The following is a 15,514-nucleotide window of genomic DNA, read 5'->3' as shown; positions in this document are numbered from 1 at the left end:
GAAAAGAAAATGATAATCAATCATTCTTACTAAAATTGAGAAGTACTTGCAGCCTGACTAACCAACTAGAATATGTGAAGCAAGTTTACTTTGTTTTGGTCGAAATTCTATAAATGTATGAAATCCTACATGCTTTTTTATTAATACAAAGAACATCCAGAAGGAATAAATGAGCACACAATTCATAAAAATACCTTTCCATTTTTCTTCTTCATTCAAAACGATCCAACATGAAAAAGAAAGGAAAAAAAATCAGTATCACACAGAAGTAAAGAATAGGATAGAATAGAATAGAATAATCCTTTAAATGGTGAAGTGAAAATCAGCGAGCTCAGCGACCCATCTTGATGTGGTGGCATTCAGTTTGGCTGTTGACAAAATGTACGTTAGCGGGTTGTTATCGCTATAGACAGTAAATGTTGGGGCATAGTACAAATCGTCTCTGAATTTGTCAGTGATAGCCCACTTCAATGCTAAAAATTCTAGTTTTCCTGCATGGAAGTGGTAGTTTTTTTCAGCTGCTGTTAGAGTACGGGAGCCATAAGCAATAACTCGCAGCTTACCATCTTGTCTCTGGTACAACACGGCACCTAACCCCTTGTGTGAGGCATCTGTGTGTACGAATCCCAGTACTGGTGGGTGGAGCAAACAGTCTATTAGTTCCTCAAGCGCACTTTGATGCTGGTCAGTCTACACAATTTGTTTTGAGGAGGGCACAACTTGACTGGCTCTCTTTGGTCTTGCCCTTGGCCCTTTTGTGGTGTCTGAGTTCTCTGTGGTTTTGCCAGCTTTTAACAATTCATACAAACAACCTGCTTTTCTGGAGAAGTCTTTTATGTATTATCTGTAGTAGGAGAGAAGGCCTAACATTTTTCTGAGCTGACCAACATTTTGTGGTTTTATACCTTTGAGTGCTTTGACTGCTTCAAAGTCTGCAGGATATTGTCAGGCTTTCCTTCCTCTTGTTGTCCCTCTGGTAGATCAGATAGTGCTGAGTGTGCCCGACTAAACAAATCCCATGCTGTGGCATTGTTACTTCTCTGACATGTCCTTCCTGTCCGACATGTCGGCTGGCTCGCCATTAGTCGCTCTCTTTTTCCTGCTCGCAGCAAAAGGGCAGACATGCAAGGTCAAAGGAAGAGAGATCACATGCGACTGGGAAACATTTCTTTCCCTCTGACTCAACGGAAGAAAGTAATGTCACAACATTTTCTGACTGTATTACACCAGGAACAAACAACTCATCTGATCTATGGATTGCATCAGTCTTTTAAGCTTTGACTTTGAATTATCATTTTACCTGTTCAGTCTGGTTCAGTGTTGAAAGACTGAAGGGACCGCAAGCCTGCCATCTAGTGGAGAAATATTAATCCAACATTATATTCACTATCTGAGAAATCAGGGGAATCTCTGTCATTCATTAGATTCTGGAGAAGCTGTGCTTTTTGATTTCTTGATATATGTGTTAATGCATTGTGGTTGCTAATTGTTTTTAAATTAAGACAGTGTGCAGAAATTTAAAAGGCTCTAATACCAAACATTAGTCAGGTCCACCTTTTTAAAGCTGCAAAATTAAGTAAGATTGCAACTCTGTAAACACTAAAAATGTGTCAGGATTTACATGTACGCTTAACAAGCAAAAGATCCCTAGTTCATTCCTGGGAGGAGACACAAATCCCTTCGGGGATGCATCAGGAAGGGTATCCGGCATAAAAACTCTGCCAAGTCAAACATACGGATCTGCTCGCAACGGCGACCTCCTGTGAACAAGGGAGCGGCCAAAAGTAGCTTCCTCTTCTTCCACCAAGTGAATTTGAAGAATTAACAGCTTTGATGTTATTACAGATATGTCTGCATATGTATTGTGTTGCAAAGTTAACATGCTAAGCAGCTCCTCCAGCAGAGCTTCGTGCGGGCTGAAGCATTATCTGGTGGAAGATTTAAACATCTGCTGCTCTGACGGGAATGTGCTGCACAAATTTACAAAAGTCACTCACAGAAAAAGTAGTTCTTCTTAGGATGTGTGCATGCTTCTGCAAAACATCTGTGACCCTACCTAGTGTAAGGGATTCTACTTATTGCACCCTAAAAATGGGAATTTCTGTTTTTCCTAGACCATTGTAACAGCTTCCACACTACCAAATACATGTATATTAGTTTGAAGCTGCTACAGTTGAATAAACTTTATCATGGGTCTTTAAAATTCCACCATGCAGTGTGGGATCTGGTGATAGTTTGGTCTTCTTTTCTTTACTGCATATTCCAAAAACAAAATCCCGCCAATTGTGCATGTTATTACCAGAGTGCCACCCATCACACATCTACAGCACAATTGCACGCGCAAGACAAAGGGGAGAGAAACAGAAAGACAGATAAAAAGAGATGGTCTGCATGCCTTCAGAGAAACCAGCGTTTAAAGTAGAAAAGGGCTGAGAAACACGTCTGCATTCACAATCAGCCTCTGTCTCCAAAGCTTAAGTGACCGCTTAACACTGAGCTCACACCTGTCTGGACACGGGCCGCGTACTCATCGTATCAATTGGCCCGGTGCGAATCAAGCATCCGCAAATCCTATGTGGTTTGCCCATCAATAGTTGTATTTGTAAATACTTCATGAAAATGATTTGTCAGCAGTCTTCGACCTCGGTGATTGGGCCGCGCACCATCACTTGCTGGAAAAATATCCTCTTGTCTCCCTCTGAATGTTGATGGCCCGAGGCAAGGATTCAACCAACGTTTCCTCTTGAAGAAACTGCCACTCAGCACAGTTTGACAACACGAATCAATGATCAGGCCGCTTTTCATCAGCTGCTGCCATTTTCTGTAATTTTATGTATGCGCTTCTTACTGGAGGCTAACTCTTCAGAAATGTCAATAGCTTGTGAAAGCGGGCATGTGCTTCTGTGAGCAGATACATGCGCCTGTGCGCCGTGCTCCTTGCAAGTGGTCCATCAATCCACTCTGATTAACTCCTCGTGTGTCCTGTTGCCCGTGGCGTTTAACTAATGACCCATTTGCTTAATTGCAAAGTGTAAGCAGGACAAAGAGAAATGCAAAAGAGCCTTTACTTGGGGATTGATGGGAGGGGCAGGATGTTTGGTTTGGATTTGGGAGTAAGGGAAAATGCATATGAGACTTAGGGAAAAGCTAAAGTAATGCCATTAAACAAAGAACTGGTATGTGCAAGTCTTGTGGTATTAGTGTTAAGCGGGCGCTGTTTTGCTGTGCCGCTTGTCTTGTTGTGATAGCAAGGTATTATACTGAGTGTGTGTCTCTGTGTGAGCCTCCATCCATTGTGAGTTTCGATATGTCTAATGTAGCACAACAGAAACTTCAGGTTCTTCTCTGTTTTTTTTTTCTTTCCTACTGTCTTCTTTCCTACTCCTACTGTCATGGGATGGAATGAGAGTCGCTCCAGCTATGGATTTAGACTGATTTAGTCATTTAGACCAAGGTCAGAAAAAGTCACATGCTAGATATTATTAAAGCCAACCCACACTTGTAGGGCGAGAGTCATCCAGCTGCAAAAAGAGAAGAACAGGAAAGATAGATCGATAGATCGATAGATCGATAGATAAAAAGGCACTTGAAGCAGATGATATATATATATACTTAAATTACAATACTTAAAATTCTATGTCCTATTATTTCCCACCTGTTTTATCTCACTCTTTAGCTTGTGTATTCCTGTGCGTTCAGTCTTTGTAGCTCCCGTGTGACCTAGTTCATGGATGGATATCGCAGGGCTAGTGGCTGTAGACTGGATTGGGCGCACTGATGAAAAGAAACAAGAGTCACAGATCAAAGATTCTGGATTGTTTAGGGGGAAGTCAAATACATTTTTTCCTGATTAATCATTTTAAGTAACAAGGTTCATGATCTGGTGTAGAATATATAGACTCTGTGTGAGAGCCACAAAATATATGTCCATGATTATTAAAAAGGTGTTCAGCTGTTCCTGAGGGATAAGGGATGGATGCGTAGGGAACAACAAAACTCACTGCTTCTCTCCACCCCAAATTCTTTGCCACTGAGGATGTGATGCAGTAGGTTCTTCATGCCAAATGGACTCAGGCTCATCAAACTCTCTGACGCCTCCTCCCCTACAAAGACGTTGCAAGCCTTTCATATTGCACACTCTGCAGACTTAATTCCTTTGCTCATCCACTCAGTTATGCGTGCATGTGTATGTGTACGTTGTGTTTTGGTGTTTTTTTCCTACCAGAACAGTGCAGGCTACGAGCTAACTCAGTGGCCATCACTTGCATGATCAGTCCTATCCTGAGTCTGAGCATGTCCCCGAACAGAGCGGGCTGGGAGCGCACATACATGGCTAGATACACCATAATTTCTTACACGACAGACACACACAGTTCAGAGCTGTAAGATCAGCGTGTGGAAAAAGTCATCAAACAGTCCAAACAGTGACTGACTTACCTGAGTGAGCACTGCTACACTTATGTCCTGACCACTGGCTTCGTAGATGAGGTTGTTTAACTCATCCGGAGGAAGAGGGCTGAAAAGAATCAGGATAGAGACCTTGGATTATTACTGGAAAATTTCTTCAGCCACACTGTTTTACTGCAATAACGGCTTACACTGTGATCACTCTTTCCCTGGGTTGAGGAGGTAGACCTACAGTCAGCTGCTTGTGATGGGAAATCAGATCTGTGCAGGCCTGCAGAAAAGACAAATACATGTGGAATGAATTATTAATAAATGGTCATGGACACTGTTGATCCTGTTCAAAACACACCTATTAGGAACTTCCTAATTCTTACTTGCAGCATGAGTGAGTGACTGAAGCTGTTTGTAGCAGGAGGAATAGGGTAGGTCAACAAAGAGACAGCAATGATTCAACAACACTGGATCAGAACAGAGTCCAGATATCTGATCACAGTGACTGAGCCACATGGAAGATACCAATGACACAGCTAAAGACTGAATATATAAGTATACATGATTTATGGTACATGTTTGTAAGGTCAATTTGTGGCTACATGTGGAATGGCATCATCATGCTGTTGGTGGTAGTGCTGTCTTACTACTTAGTGGTGTTTAAGTCAAGCACATAATCTCTGCTGCAAGTTGCTGACACACTTCGTTTAAAATAATCTCTAACCAGGTGCTAAGCCACCTTTTTCCTAAGACACTGACCTCAGCGAGGACCTCCACCCTCTTGCGCAGTATTCCAGAGATGTACCTAATGAGCCCCCACTCTTTGCAGGCTCCGGCTTCCACGTACAGCTCCTCCAACAGTGATCGCACGCTGACCCCACCCTGCCCAGGACCTGACAACTCCACCAGCCAATCAGCTCCTCTGCTCAAGAGAACAAAAACACAGGATGGGCAATTACAAAAGCAGCATTTTTTAATCAAACGTTTGCTCTACTTTTGTCTTGATGATCATACTTCATCACATAGAGAATGTAGAGGATGTCAGCCTGGTCCTGAAGAGTGGGGCATTCTTTTAGCTGCCTGACCAACGCTGCAAAGTCTGTGTTGCCCTGAGAGTCTCGAGGCAGGTGAAGATCAGCAGCAGAGTGTGGCTAGTAATGGAAAAGTGCCAGGGTTAGACAAATGTACTCACAGCAATACTGAAGTCATGAGAGAAATGAGTTGGCTGGTGGAAGGATATGCTCTGTCTACCTTGTGCTGTTTCGCCTGTGGGCCGTGCTGAGGATGAGGAACATCAAGAAGGTTGAGAGATTTGCGATGTTTGCTCTTGACCGGAGTCACAGGCAGATACATGGAAGACTCTGAAAATATGTTTCATTAAAACAGAGCATTAAAAAGAGAGTCTCTGCTTTTTAACACACTGGCAGCTTATTACAAAAGAATGCCTTTTAAGGTCTCTGCTTTGCTGTTAAACAGGGAGGACATCTTTGATTATTACTGGATTATTATTAGAAAATTCATTCAATCACAGTTTTTACTGCAGTAACAGCTTGCACTGTGATGACTCGGTCCTTGGGTTCAGGAGGTAGACCAGACCTTTGCAGGTTTGACAGGCTTGACAACGGCTTAGTGTCTTGACAAGATTTGGTGAGTTTTGTCACTTTGATGTCAAAAAATCTAACATCAATCTTATTATATCATTACAGACTCCTTATAAAAGATGGATGTGCTAGGAGGGTGAAGCCAGTGCTTGAGTGCCATAAACCTGCTGTCTCTCTAATGGCCAGCAGGGGGCGAAACACAATTGAACTAATTGTAATGACGTTCACGAGAAAATTACGTCCTTGCTTAATGTGTGACCTCAGCAAACATTTTCAGTCACACTGACACCGTGCTTGTCTCAGATAAACAAAACAACCAAAATGCTCAAGACAAGGCCTCACAAACCAGTTGGTGGCATCGTGGTGACCACATCCATCTTTTAAATACACATTATGGTTAATATATCTGCACTAGCATGAAAACTAGCATGGTCATTAAATTGTTGAGAAACTCACTGGGAACGTTCAGGCCCTGGACCTGCGCCATAAGAGACAGGATGTCTCTTGTGGTATGTTCTGGACTGAAGACGTGGTGCTGCCCCCTCTGGATGGGAGGAAGATGGCACTTGGTGGTGGTGCTGTGAAGGAGCTGGGTGAGGTACTGGTCAAATACATCTTTTGAGTCCTCTAGAGTTAAAAAGAATTGAACCATGTTTACACACAGGACAAAGTAATCGTACCACTCAACTGCTGTACAGTCTTGGACAATTAGTAATTACCCGAGGGACCACAGGATACTCCTCTCCATATCCATCATCATCATCGCCTTCATCCTCAAGCAATATGTCATCATTCTCTTCATCCAGGAAGCTGAGACGAGTGTGAAACGAAGTGGTCTGGACACTGGAGACGTCTGACATCTGCACCCTGTAGTGGTCAGCCAAAGTACTCAGACACAAACTTTTCTCTAATCACAAAGTTCACATCATCTGTTGTTTTAAGTTATAGAGGGAAACAAACCTCGCTCCAGCAAAATAGCCATCCTGCAGTTTCCTTAGAGTTGATAGGATACATGAATCAATTGTTTCTCCATCCTCATCTAGACAGAAAAAAGATGGACATTCATCAGGTAAAAAATTAGGAGCTACTCACAGTTCATGTGTTCAGCAGTGTCATCTCCTGTTTGAACATGCGGTCTAAACATCTAAGTTTATTTTTTATATTAGCTAAAAAATACAGTACATTCTTAATTATATTATGTAGAACAATTACAGACTGATATGATTTGGTTATTACCCAGCATGCTACGGGTGATTGGGAATGTGAGCGTCGGACGTCCTGTCATCCTCCAGCAACAAGAGAGATAGGCCAGCTCGGTCCGTAACATCTCCACAATCATCTGGTTGTCCAGTGCCAGATAGAAATGGTGCTGATCCAGAAACTGAACAAAGGGAGCCCAAGCAGAAATAAAGAAATTCAAATATTTATTGTTCAATCATTAATGTTAATGTGGTTAACATAACAAGGTTACAGCGTGCCCTAGTTTTACCTGAGGGGTGAATATGTAAGAGCGATTTCGGATCTCGTAGAATTTGGATGTTCCCAGGACACCAATGTGTCTGTACGGCCGCCCACTCAGATTCAGCTTCTTGCTGTTCCCTGTGGCAGAGACACCAGATGGTACTCTTATTTATTTTAATATGAACTCACATGCACAGCTGTACACTGTAAGGAAAAGAGTGCTTGTTTACCCAGTCTAACATAGACATGGCTCAGGATGCGAGCTGGCATGACCCTGATGGGCAGAACTTCTGCCATTGTCTGTACCTCGATCCCCAGATCTCTCAACAACTCCTGGATCTCCTCCGACTCTGCTAGAACACAAACTAGAAAAAGAAAATGTATAAAAAGCAATTTAGATATTAAAAAGGTTGGTAGTTCAATACCTGGCTGCTCCAGTCTGGATGCCAAATATCCTTGGGCAAGTTACTAAACCCAAGTTGCTCTCTGATGTCTTTACTGGAGTGTGAATGTTAGATAAAAAAGCATTTAAGCATAAAAAGGTGCTTGTATGAATTGGTGTTGACATTGGTGTGTACAAAAGAATATGCTGACATCAGAACATCAGAAATGACTAATCTCAGAAATGTGACATTTGTTACTGAAGCTGAAAGTCCCTCTATTTTCAAAGCAGTGTTTAGTTAATATCTGACTTTAACTCTCAGCCCATATTAATTGTTTCCTACAAATTAATCACCAACCTTGTACCACCACATCTGGTTTGAAGCTTGTAGAGAATCTCCTGTTGAGCGGATCTATCTCTCCTGGTGCTAAAAAACCCTTAATCCGAAAAGAAAAGGCAAGACGAAGCAGAAGATTTATAACATTCGTTGAATGCTTATAAGTAATAAAAGCAAGGTGGGTTTTATGTATTGAATTTCTGTTAGTAACATCTACTAGAAGTATTCTCATCATCATTACTTACAATACAACTACAGCATCATTACTAATTTGTGACATTATCTAAATATCTGCAATAAACACAGTAATAACAAACAGTTGCCTTGTGGCTAGCTATCATTTAAGGTGTATAGCTCAGGACCTACCTCAGCCACAAGGGACCCCAAGATGTAGAGTGACTGTCCCCACATGTGTGGCAGCTGGCCCATGGCTACCCTGTCTACTGAGTGAGGATTGCTATACTCCTCCTCAACCTGCAAGAGGTGGTAGCTTAATAAACAGATATATACACTGAAACAGTCCAGGTAAACAGAACAACAGATTGACAATGTATGAGTAAAATTAGCAAAAAAAAACCCTTAGGTGAACAAAACTACAATTTTATAGAATATAAGTGATGACAAAAACAGGGCAAAGAGTATTAACCACAGCAATTAGCTAATTAGCAAATGCTAATATGCTAATGTACACTAATTAGCTAATTGCTGTGGTTAATTAATTTTTCACTTGTTTAAAATTTGTCGTTAAACAAAGTTTAATGACTTCTACAAACTATTTTGTGAAACAAGAATAAAACAAATAGTAAATATATAAATAAAAAAATAATAAATAAAACTAATTTTTTTGACACAACTGTTTTTTTTACCTTTTAATTTTTAGAAGACACTGCAACTAATTATGGTTAAACTTGATACTGAAAAAACATAAAATAATACACTACAATAGCATTGCACATGTAAAAGCTGCTCCTATGTCATATGTGTCATATTACAACAGACATTTTGAAAGTATTCTTCATGAAAGACTCAATTTCGTATCTTCTATTAAGTTTCTTTAGACTAATTTACAGCACAATCTTGAGTCCCCCCTCAGTTCGTATATTTCACTAGGAAAATGGGAAATAGGTGCAGTGATTTAACTGAAATATATGCCAAAGAAATGTAGTAGACAAAAAAAGAGTTTGCACATTTCTAATAAGCTTCTTTTGTCCTCCCCAGATAGTAACAAAATGCTTCAAGATATAATTTATCTTTTGTCTGTTATGTGTTGATACAACACTGGTTCATCCCTTGAGTTATTTGCCGTTTTATGCCAGAATGATTCAAAGGTCAGTAACAACAAACCATGAAAAGCATTTCTCTGAAAATGGTCAAGTATGAGGACTGGAGTGAAAAAGAGGACGCCAATGACCAAAGACAAACTTCGAAAGATCTTCAGAAAGCTTAGAGAATTACTGCTCAAGACCACTTGAAAAAATTACAAGTCGAACAAAACATAAAGCAATGAAAGGTGGATTAAGTCAGACCATGCCACAATAATGTAGCCCTTACTATGAGAACGGGTGCATATATCTGTCAAAATGTGGGACTATGTTTACAAATGGCTGTAATTCCTACATAGCTAATGCAATATTTTCGTTAATACTCTTAAAAACCACATTCATTTTAAAATATAACCCATACTATGGTGGTGTTCAGAGGTAAAATTATTTTTAAAAATGCATCACTGTCCAAATTTATGGCACTAACTGTATGTTGTGCTTTCCTGAGTCTAGGATACCTTGTCAGGAGGAACAGAATAAAGTTCAGGCACCAACTTAATGCCATTCTTCCCTCTGATTAAAACACCCTCCAGTGCTTCACGGTACTCTTGCACCTGTGAAAAAGCAAATTTGTTGTTATTGTTAAAAAAGCCATATCCAAAGTGACTCAATGATTGTGTGAGTACAGCAGAAAGTGCATATGAACCAGTGTATTTGGTTGCTTTACCTGAACTTGATCACCAGCAAAAATACCATCCAGGATGAGGTAAGTCCAAAACACAGGCCACTCACACTCGATATTTTCAAATAGCTTCAGCTCAGCAGGATCATAATGCAGCCGAGATGGATCCTAGCGAGAAAGATCAAGAGCTTACATAAGCTTTCCTGCAAAAAACATAAAAATCTATACTCTTCACTAAAAAAGAGCACCTCCTCCCTGGGTTCACTGCTGTAATGCATTTACATGTCCCATGAGCCTTAATACTAGAATATATCACCTCTTTGGGACAACGATATCCGTCCCTGATAAAGCGACAGCAGCCATAGCGACCCTGAAATAAAGCAAAGAGTAGAATTTAAAGAGCGCAGGTCAAAATACCAAACTACATACTTTTCCTTGGCAGAAATGTCCAGCTTGCTTATGCTTTGACTTCACCTGCAGTTTGCTTATGATCTCTGACTTCGTCACAGCCACCAGGTCAGCATCCTCCACAGCAAACGCAGGGAAAGAAGTGATGGACAGAAGACCAGCATCTATTTCCTTTGAAGTTGAAGCTCTTGGCAGCATGGAGCACAGAATAGACTGAAGGGGAAAAACAGCACGCTGAATACAAGAAGGACAAACAGAGGTGATGCTACCATAGCTAAGGGCTAATTAAAAATGATACCTGACAGTGTTCGACTTCATCAGGCAACACATGGATGACTGACTTCGGCCCTCCGTGAGCACCAAACAGATCCAGCTCATCTATAGCCTCAAGCGCTGCCTGCAACGTGCATACGCAGATTAATCCCTATATCCATGAATGGACAGTACAGTGTATCATAAATGCTGATAATTATTAAATAACACGTAGCCTTTGTACCTTAGCCATTCCTACAGAGCTGGCATTGAGCTCAGGAATGCCATGGTTAGTCTTGTCACCTCGTTCCCACATTCCATAGTCCTGCAGTGGTAAAAATGGTCATGGCTTCATTTCTTTAGGCAACTGTCCAGGACTGAAACTCATCATGGCACTGAAAAGCCTATTCCACTGATTTATCATTCAACTATGATAACAGAAACAAAAAAAACAAACCTCTGACTTTTTACTACTAATTCTTCTTTCATTCATTGTTTCAAAAACCTGTGGATACACTACCCTGAAGTCAGTCCAAAACCCAGAAGTGTTTCCAAACATCTGGACGTGTTACAGTAGAAGACTCGACATGCACATACTTTGGGAGCAGCTTTTATTCTGTGTCTTTTCATTTAACTACTCATATGTCACACTCCAGACACCACATACCCAAACAAGACCTCTAAAAATATTACCCACCGCTACTTTGTAGGCAGCCTCTATGTAGAAGACCAAGTTTTGGATGAAGGCTACCTCGTCCAGGTTGGAAATGATACGAAGACCTGCGGGATGAGATAACAACTCATGTTCAGTGTTCAGTAGCTGTTTTAACAAAGGAAAACTCATTCTTTAATAATATGATGTTACAACACCAAGGCAAAGAAAAGGCAAAAATTATATATATACATTAAAAAAAAGCAGTCTGCATCGCTATTGTACCTGAGGCTGTCATCTGTGCCAGCATCAGCAGGTAAATCGAGGTGGCGTCCACCTGGAGATGACCCCACTGATCATCCCTGACCACTGTGGCACAAGTGGGAGTATCATATTTGGCATGCAAGCAATCCTTTGTACTCTGGGTGTGTTTGAACTTCTCCACCTTGGCCACCTGGAGACACATGACCAAAGACTCATTGTTTCTTGTCTATAGCTTTAGCTAAGTTTATAATGAGTTTCCTCATAAGCTAATCAGCAACGTCAATAATTTCACAGTACAAAGCGACGTCATCAAGTTGTTTGTTTTGTTTACCCAGCAGTCCAATACTCAAACCCAGGGTATATCTTACCTGTCTCATCATGCACTGCAGAAGCCCCTGCATCAGTTTCACGACACTCTGCCAGCAAACAAAAACAGCTCTATCAGTAAACGGCAAAAATCTCACCGTGATGCAATTTACTTTCTATTTCTAGCAAGCTAGAAAGGAAACAGCTACAATAATCTCTTGTGGCTCTATGTATTTATTCTCACATTTCCCACAAGAACTCGTGCAGGGCGGCTCGAGACTTTTGCAATATGCTGTATTTTATCAAACAGGTTAGCAAATTTATCAGCTTGGACTATTAAACAATGACTCAAAGTTACAAGAGCTAAAAATGTACTTAATAATTTCTAACAGAACTATGAATTGGGGGTTTTTTCATACACATTAGATAATTTTTTAGCAATTCTTTTAGTGAATCTCAATCAGGAGCTTTTATCAGTGCTGGCCTGATTTTAAAGTTAGATATTATAACACCTTACTCTATAATTAGGGGCAGAGTGCTACTTGTTGATTGATGGCACTCAGTACATCCACTGTAGGTTTGTATGTATGGGTGAAAGCCTGTGCATGTTCAGTGCATGTTATGCCAGAGTGAAATAATCCTTTCCTCTTTCTTTAATCCTCTTTTTTCCTAAAGCCTACTAAAACATTACGATCGCAGTGCTGACCAAAACAAATGTGATTCTTTTATATTCCCTTTCAAGCTATTTAAGAGTAAAACAATATTTTCTGTTGAGCTAATGTGATACTTTAGCTTAACTAAAGCCCACATTCATTAAGGTTTTCCTAAGTTTTGCTATCCTCAAATATTTAACCCGTCATAACTGAAAGAATGCACAGGCCCCTTTTTTACTCACTCTATTTATGTTGCAAACACACCTGCTCCAGTTCGTAAGCTTTGGCCTTGTCTTCATCGCGGTCTGCATTCTTCCGGTAGGCCATACCCAGCCCCACACCGCCAGGACACTGTAGACATTATCCCTCACCCAGGCGTCCTTCTTCTGCGCACTGGCAGGAAGAAGTCCTGTCACTGGGTTCTGAAACCAAGACACATGTGACATGTTAACCAATAGTAAAGACAGGGGTGGTATGAAGGATATAGTTGTGGTCAATAGTTTACCTGCACTCATCATGAGCCTGAATGTGATCATAATTGTGATTTAGGTTGGGGTTTTTTCAGAGTTGAATGATTGTACCACGAACACAAATCTTTAACATTTCTGAGGTCAGGTTTTTTGGGAAGCCCATTACAGAAGCTCCATTCCAAAACCAATTCTGGTGTGTTTGGGATCATTGTCCTCTTGGAAAACCCAACAGTGTCCAAGTTTCAACTTTCTAGCTGTTGATCTGACGTGAAGCTGAAAATTTTGAAGATAGTCATCCTTCATTATTCCATCTACTTTGTGCAATGCACCAGTATCATAAGCAGCATTATAGCTACAGAGCATGATGCTACCACCACGCTTGACAGTTTGTAAAGTGTTCTTAGGTTTGAAAGCCTCAGCTTTACTCTCCCAAACATACATTTTGCCATTGTGTCCAAACAGCTCAATCTTTGTCTCATCTGACCACAACATTTTTCTCCAGAGAGTATTTGATTTGTCCATGTGGGCTGGTGCAAATTTCGGTCAAGCTTGAAGGAGCAGGAGCTTTTTTCTATAATCCATGTGTGAAAGATCCACGACAGATACACAGCTGCAGCTTTTTAGCTAGCAGCTGAACACTCCACCAACGACTACAACACACAGACAGGACCCAATACACACTTTAAGCCAACGAGGCGTGATTCTTCTTCACCTATCACAGAATCATAGCTATTATTCTTATATGTGTTATTGTGATCTCCTATGAGCAGAGCTGAAAATGAATGGAAGCATGGTCCCGCTGGTTACAATTCAAACTGAAATTGTTAAAAAGTATCAGAATCCTTTCACTGAAAGTTACTAAAAGTTAATGTGTGCCCAGTAATAATAATACAGCAGTTGCAGTTTATATTTGGAGGAGCCTGAGACATCATTGTGTCACCCCTCCTCTCTCACGAAACATATACCCCGACATGTCAGTACATGCTATGCGTGGAAAGCTGATGCCGTTTCCTATCAGCTGAGTACTCTCTGGGTCACAGTTTAGCATAGACAGCTGTTGATGGTGCCTCATGTGAGCTCAAGAGCCAGTAGATAACAGTACATAGCTTTCCAGTCCTCAGCCTGTTCTAGTGCCTGAACTTTGCCCACACTTTGTTTATTTCTGTGCAGCTCACTTTTGGCTGAACCCTAACCTATATGGGCTACAAAACATGTCCATACCTAGCATGCTTCTGAAGGAGAAATCAAGGATATGTGCATAACTGAAATCCATAACACTGGGTCCTGGTGTTGTCTCGTTTAAAGTTTGCATGACTTAAACGTTCAAATGGACTATAGTGTCCAAAATAATGTATGAAAGTATTTCATATACAACCACGTACATTCTGCAACATCTAAACTAGTACACAGGTAGTGACGCATCAATAACTGTAATCACAGTATGCAACATACTTCATTTTGAAATAAGTGCTTCCACATTTAGATCTTGAATTATTGCTTCATTCAAACGTTTCTCAATAACATTGCGAAAAAAGTGGCCCTCACTCCCTTTTCCTGCCAAAAAACGAAAATCCACCTTTGCGGAAGTGCTCCAGCTTTACTGCGCTGCCTCGTCTCTGGTGTATATCTGGACTCACCTGATGGCAAAGGATAGTCTCCTGGACCAGCCGGGCATAGCCGTCCAGCCGCACTCCTGAGTTACTGCGACTCCTCATCCTCTCTGATCACTGCACACACAACAACAGTTTAAGTCTCAGCGACCGCTTAACACTCGGTTGCTTGTTTGTAAACGAAGCTTCGAACACCACCGGCTCTCGCTTAATAACTTAGGTAGGCTGTCTTACCAGGCAGCGACCCATCCTCCCAGTCCTGTTTCGCCGACTCGATCCCCGCAGAGGCTGCTCTGCTAGCGCTCGCTAGCCGGGTAGCATCCAGCTGTTTTTTGACAGTATCAACATGTAACATTAAGCTAGCAGCATAAATTTTCAGGCACACACGACCACACGGCCCGGTCAAAGTGCCTAATAAGACGAGTCAGGGCTCGCAGAGGACAGGACGTGAGGTCTCACAAACACAGAGAGGCCGGAGGGCAGAAACGTCTGTGAGCGACTGTACATCCAATCTGTAAAAAAAACAAAAACATTGTGTTCTTGTTGTTTCCCTGCTCGCCGACAGGGGGCGCCAGATCACTTTCGTTCCTTCTACTCCAAGGCTTTAAGCCTTAAGCGTATTCACTTTATTTAGAAATGGGGAAAACTGACCGAGTATCCTGCTAGTTTATATGGCTTGTTTCATAAACATTAGATTTATTGTGTGGATGCTGATTAAGCATCCACACTATTGAGTTCCTGTTTCTCTTTATTATGTGTGCCTATGACAAGAGGCA

The 15,514-nt window shown here is 41.2% G+C and overlaps 1 protein-coding gene across 1 annotated transcript; it reads right to left on the bottom strand.

Annotated features, from left to right (window-relative positions):
* Nucleotides 1-1,299: 1,299 nt before the first annotated feature.
* Nucleotides 1,300-15,268, bottom strand: LOC102075753 (phosphorylase b kinase regulatory subunit alpha, liver isoform). The gene is given in 32 exon segments (XM_025908717.1): nucleotides 1,300-1,352; nucleotides 3,498-3,521; nucleotides 3,656-3,774; nucleotides 4,002-4,103; nucleotides 4,223-4,352; nucleotides 4,438-4,516; nucleotides 4,599-4,678; nucleotides 5,158-5,320; nucleotides 5,413-5,549; nucleotides 5,650-5,759; nucleotides 6,456-6,626; nucleotides 6,719-6,733; nucleotides 6,736-6,866; nucleotides 6,960-7,038; nucleotides 7,236-7,380; nucleotides 7,489-7,598; nucleotides 7,691-7,825; nucleotides 8,201-8,279; nucleotides 8,546-8,653; nucleotides 9,960-10,055; nucleotides 10,169-10,291; nucleotides 10,440-10,493; nucleotides 10,598-10,744; nucleotides 10,830-10,928; nucleotides 11,028-11,108; nucleotides 11,481-11,563; nucleotides 11,721-11,889; nucleotides 12,068-12,115; nucleotides 12,923-12,990; nucleotides 12,993-13,080; nucleotides 14,766-14,855; nucleotides 14,973-15,268. Coding segments are annotated over 31 exon segments (3,099 nt in total). The 5' UTR covers nucleotides 14,844-14,855; nucleotides 14,973-15,268; the 3' UTR covers nucleotides 1,300-1,304.
* Nucleotides 15,269-15,514: the final 246 nt, after the last annotated feature.

Source organism: Oreochromis niloticus, linkage group LG1 (assembly GCF_001858045.2).
Source record: "Oreochromis niloticus isolate F11D_XX linkage group LG1, O_niloticus_UMD_NMBU, whole genome shotgun sequence".
NCBI classification, from domain to species: Eukaryota; Metazoa; Chordata; class Actinopteri; order Cichliformes; family Cichlidae; genus Oreochromis; species Oreochromis niloticus.
The sequence above is the reverse complement of the archived record's forward strand: the minus strand, read 5'-3'. Positions and strand labels throughout refer to the sequence as shown.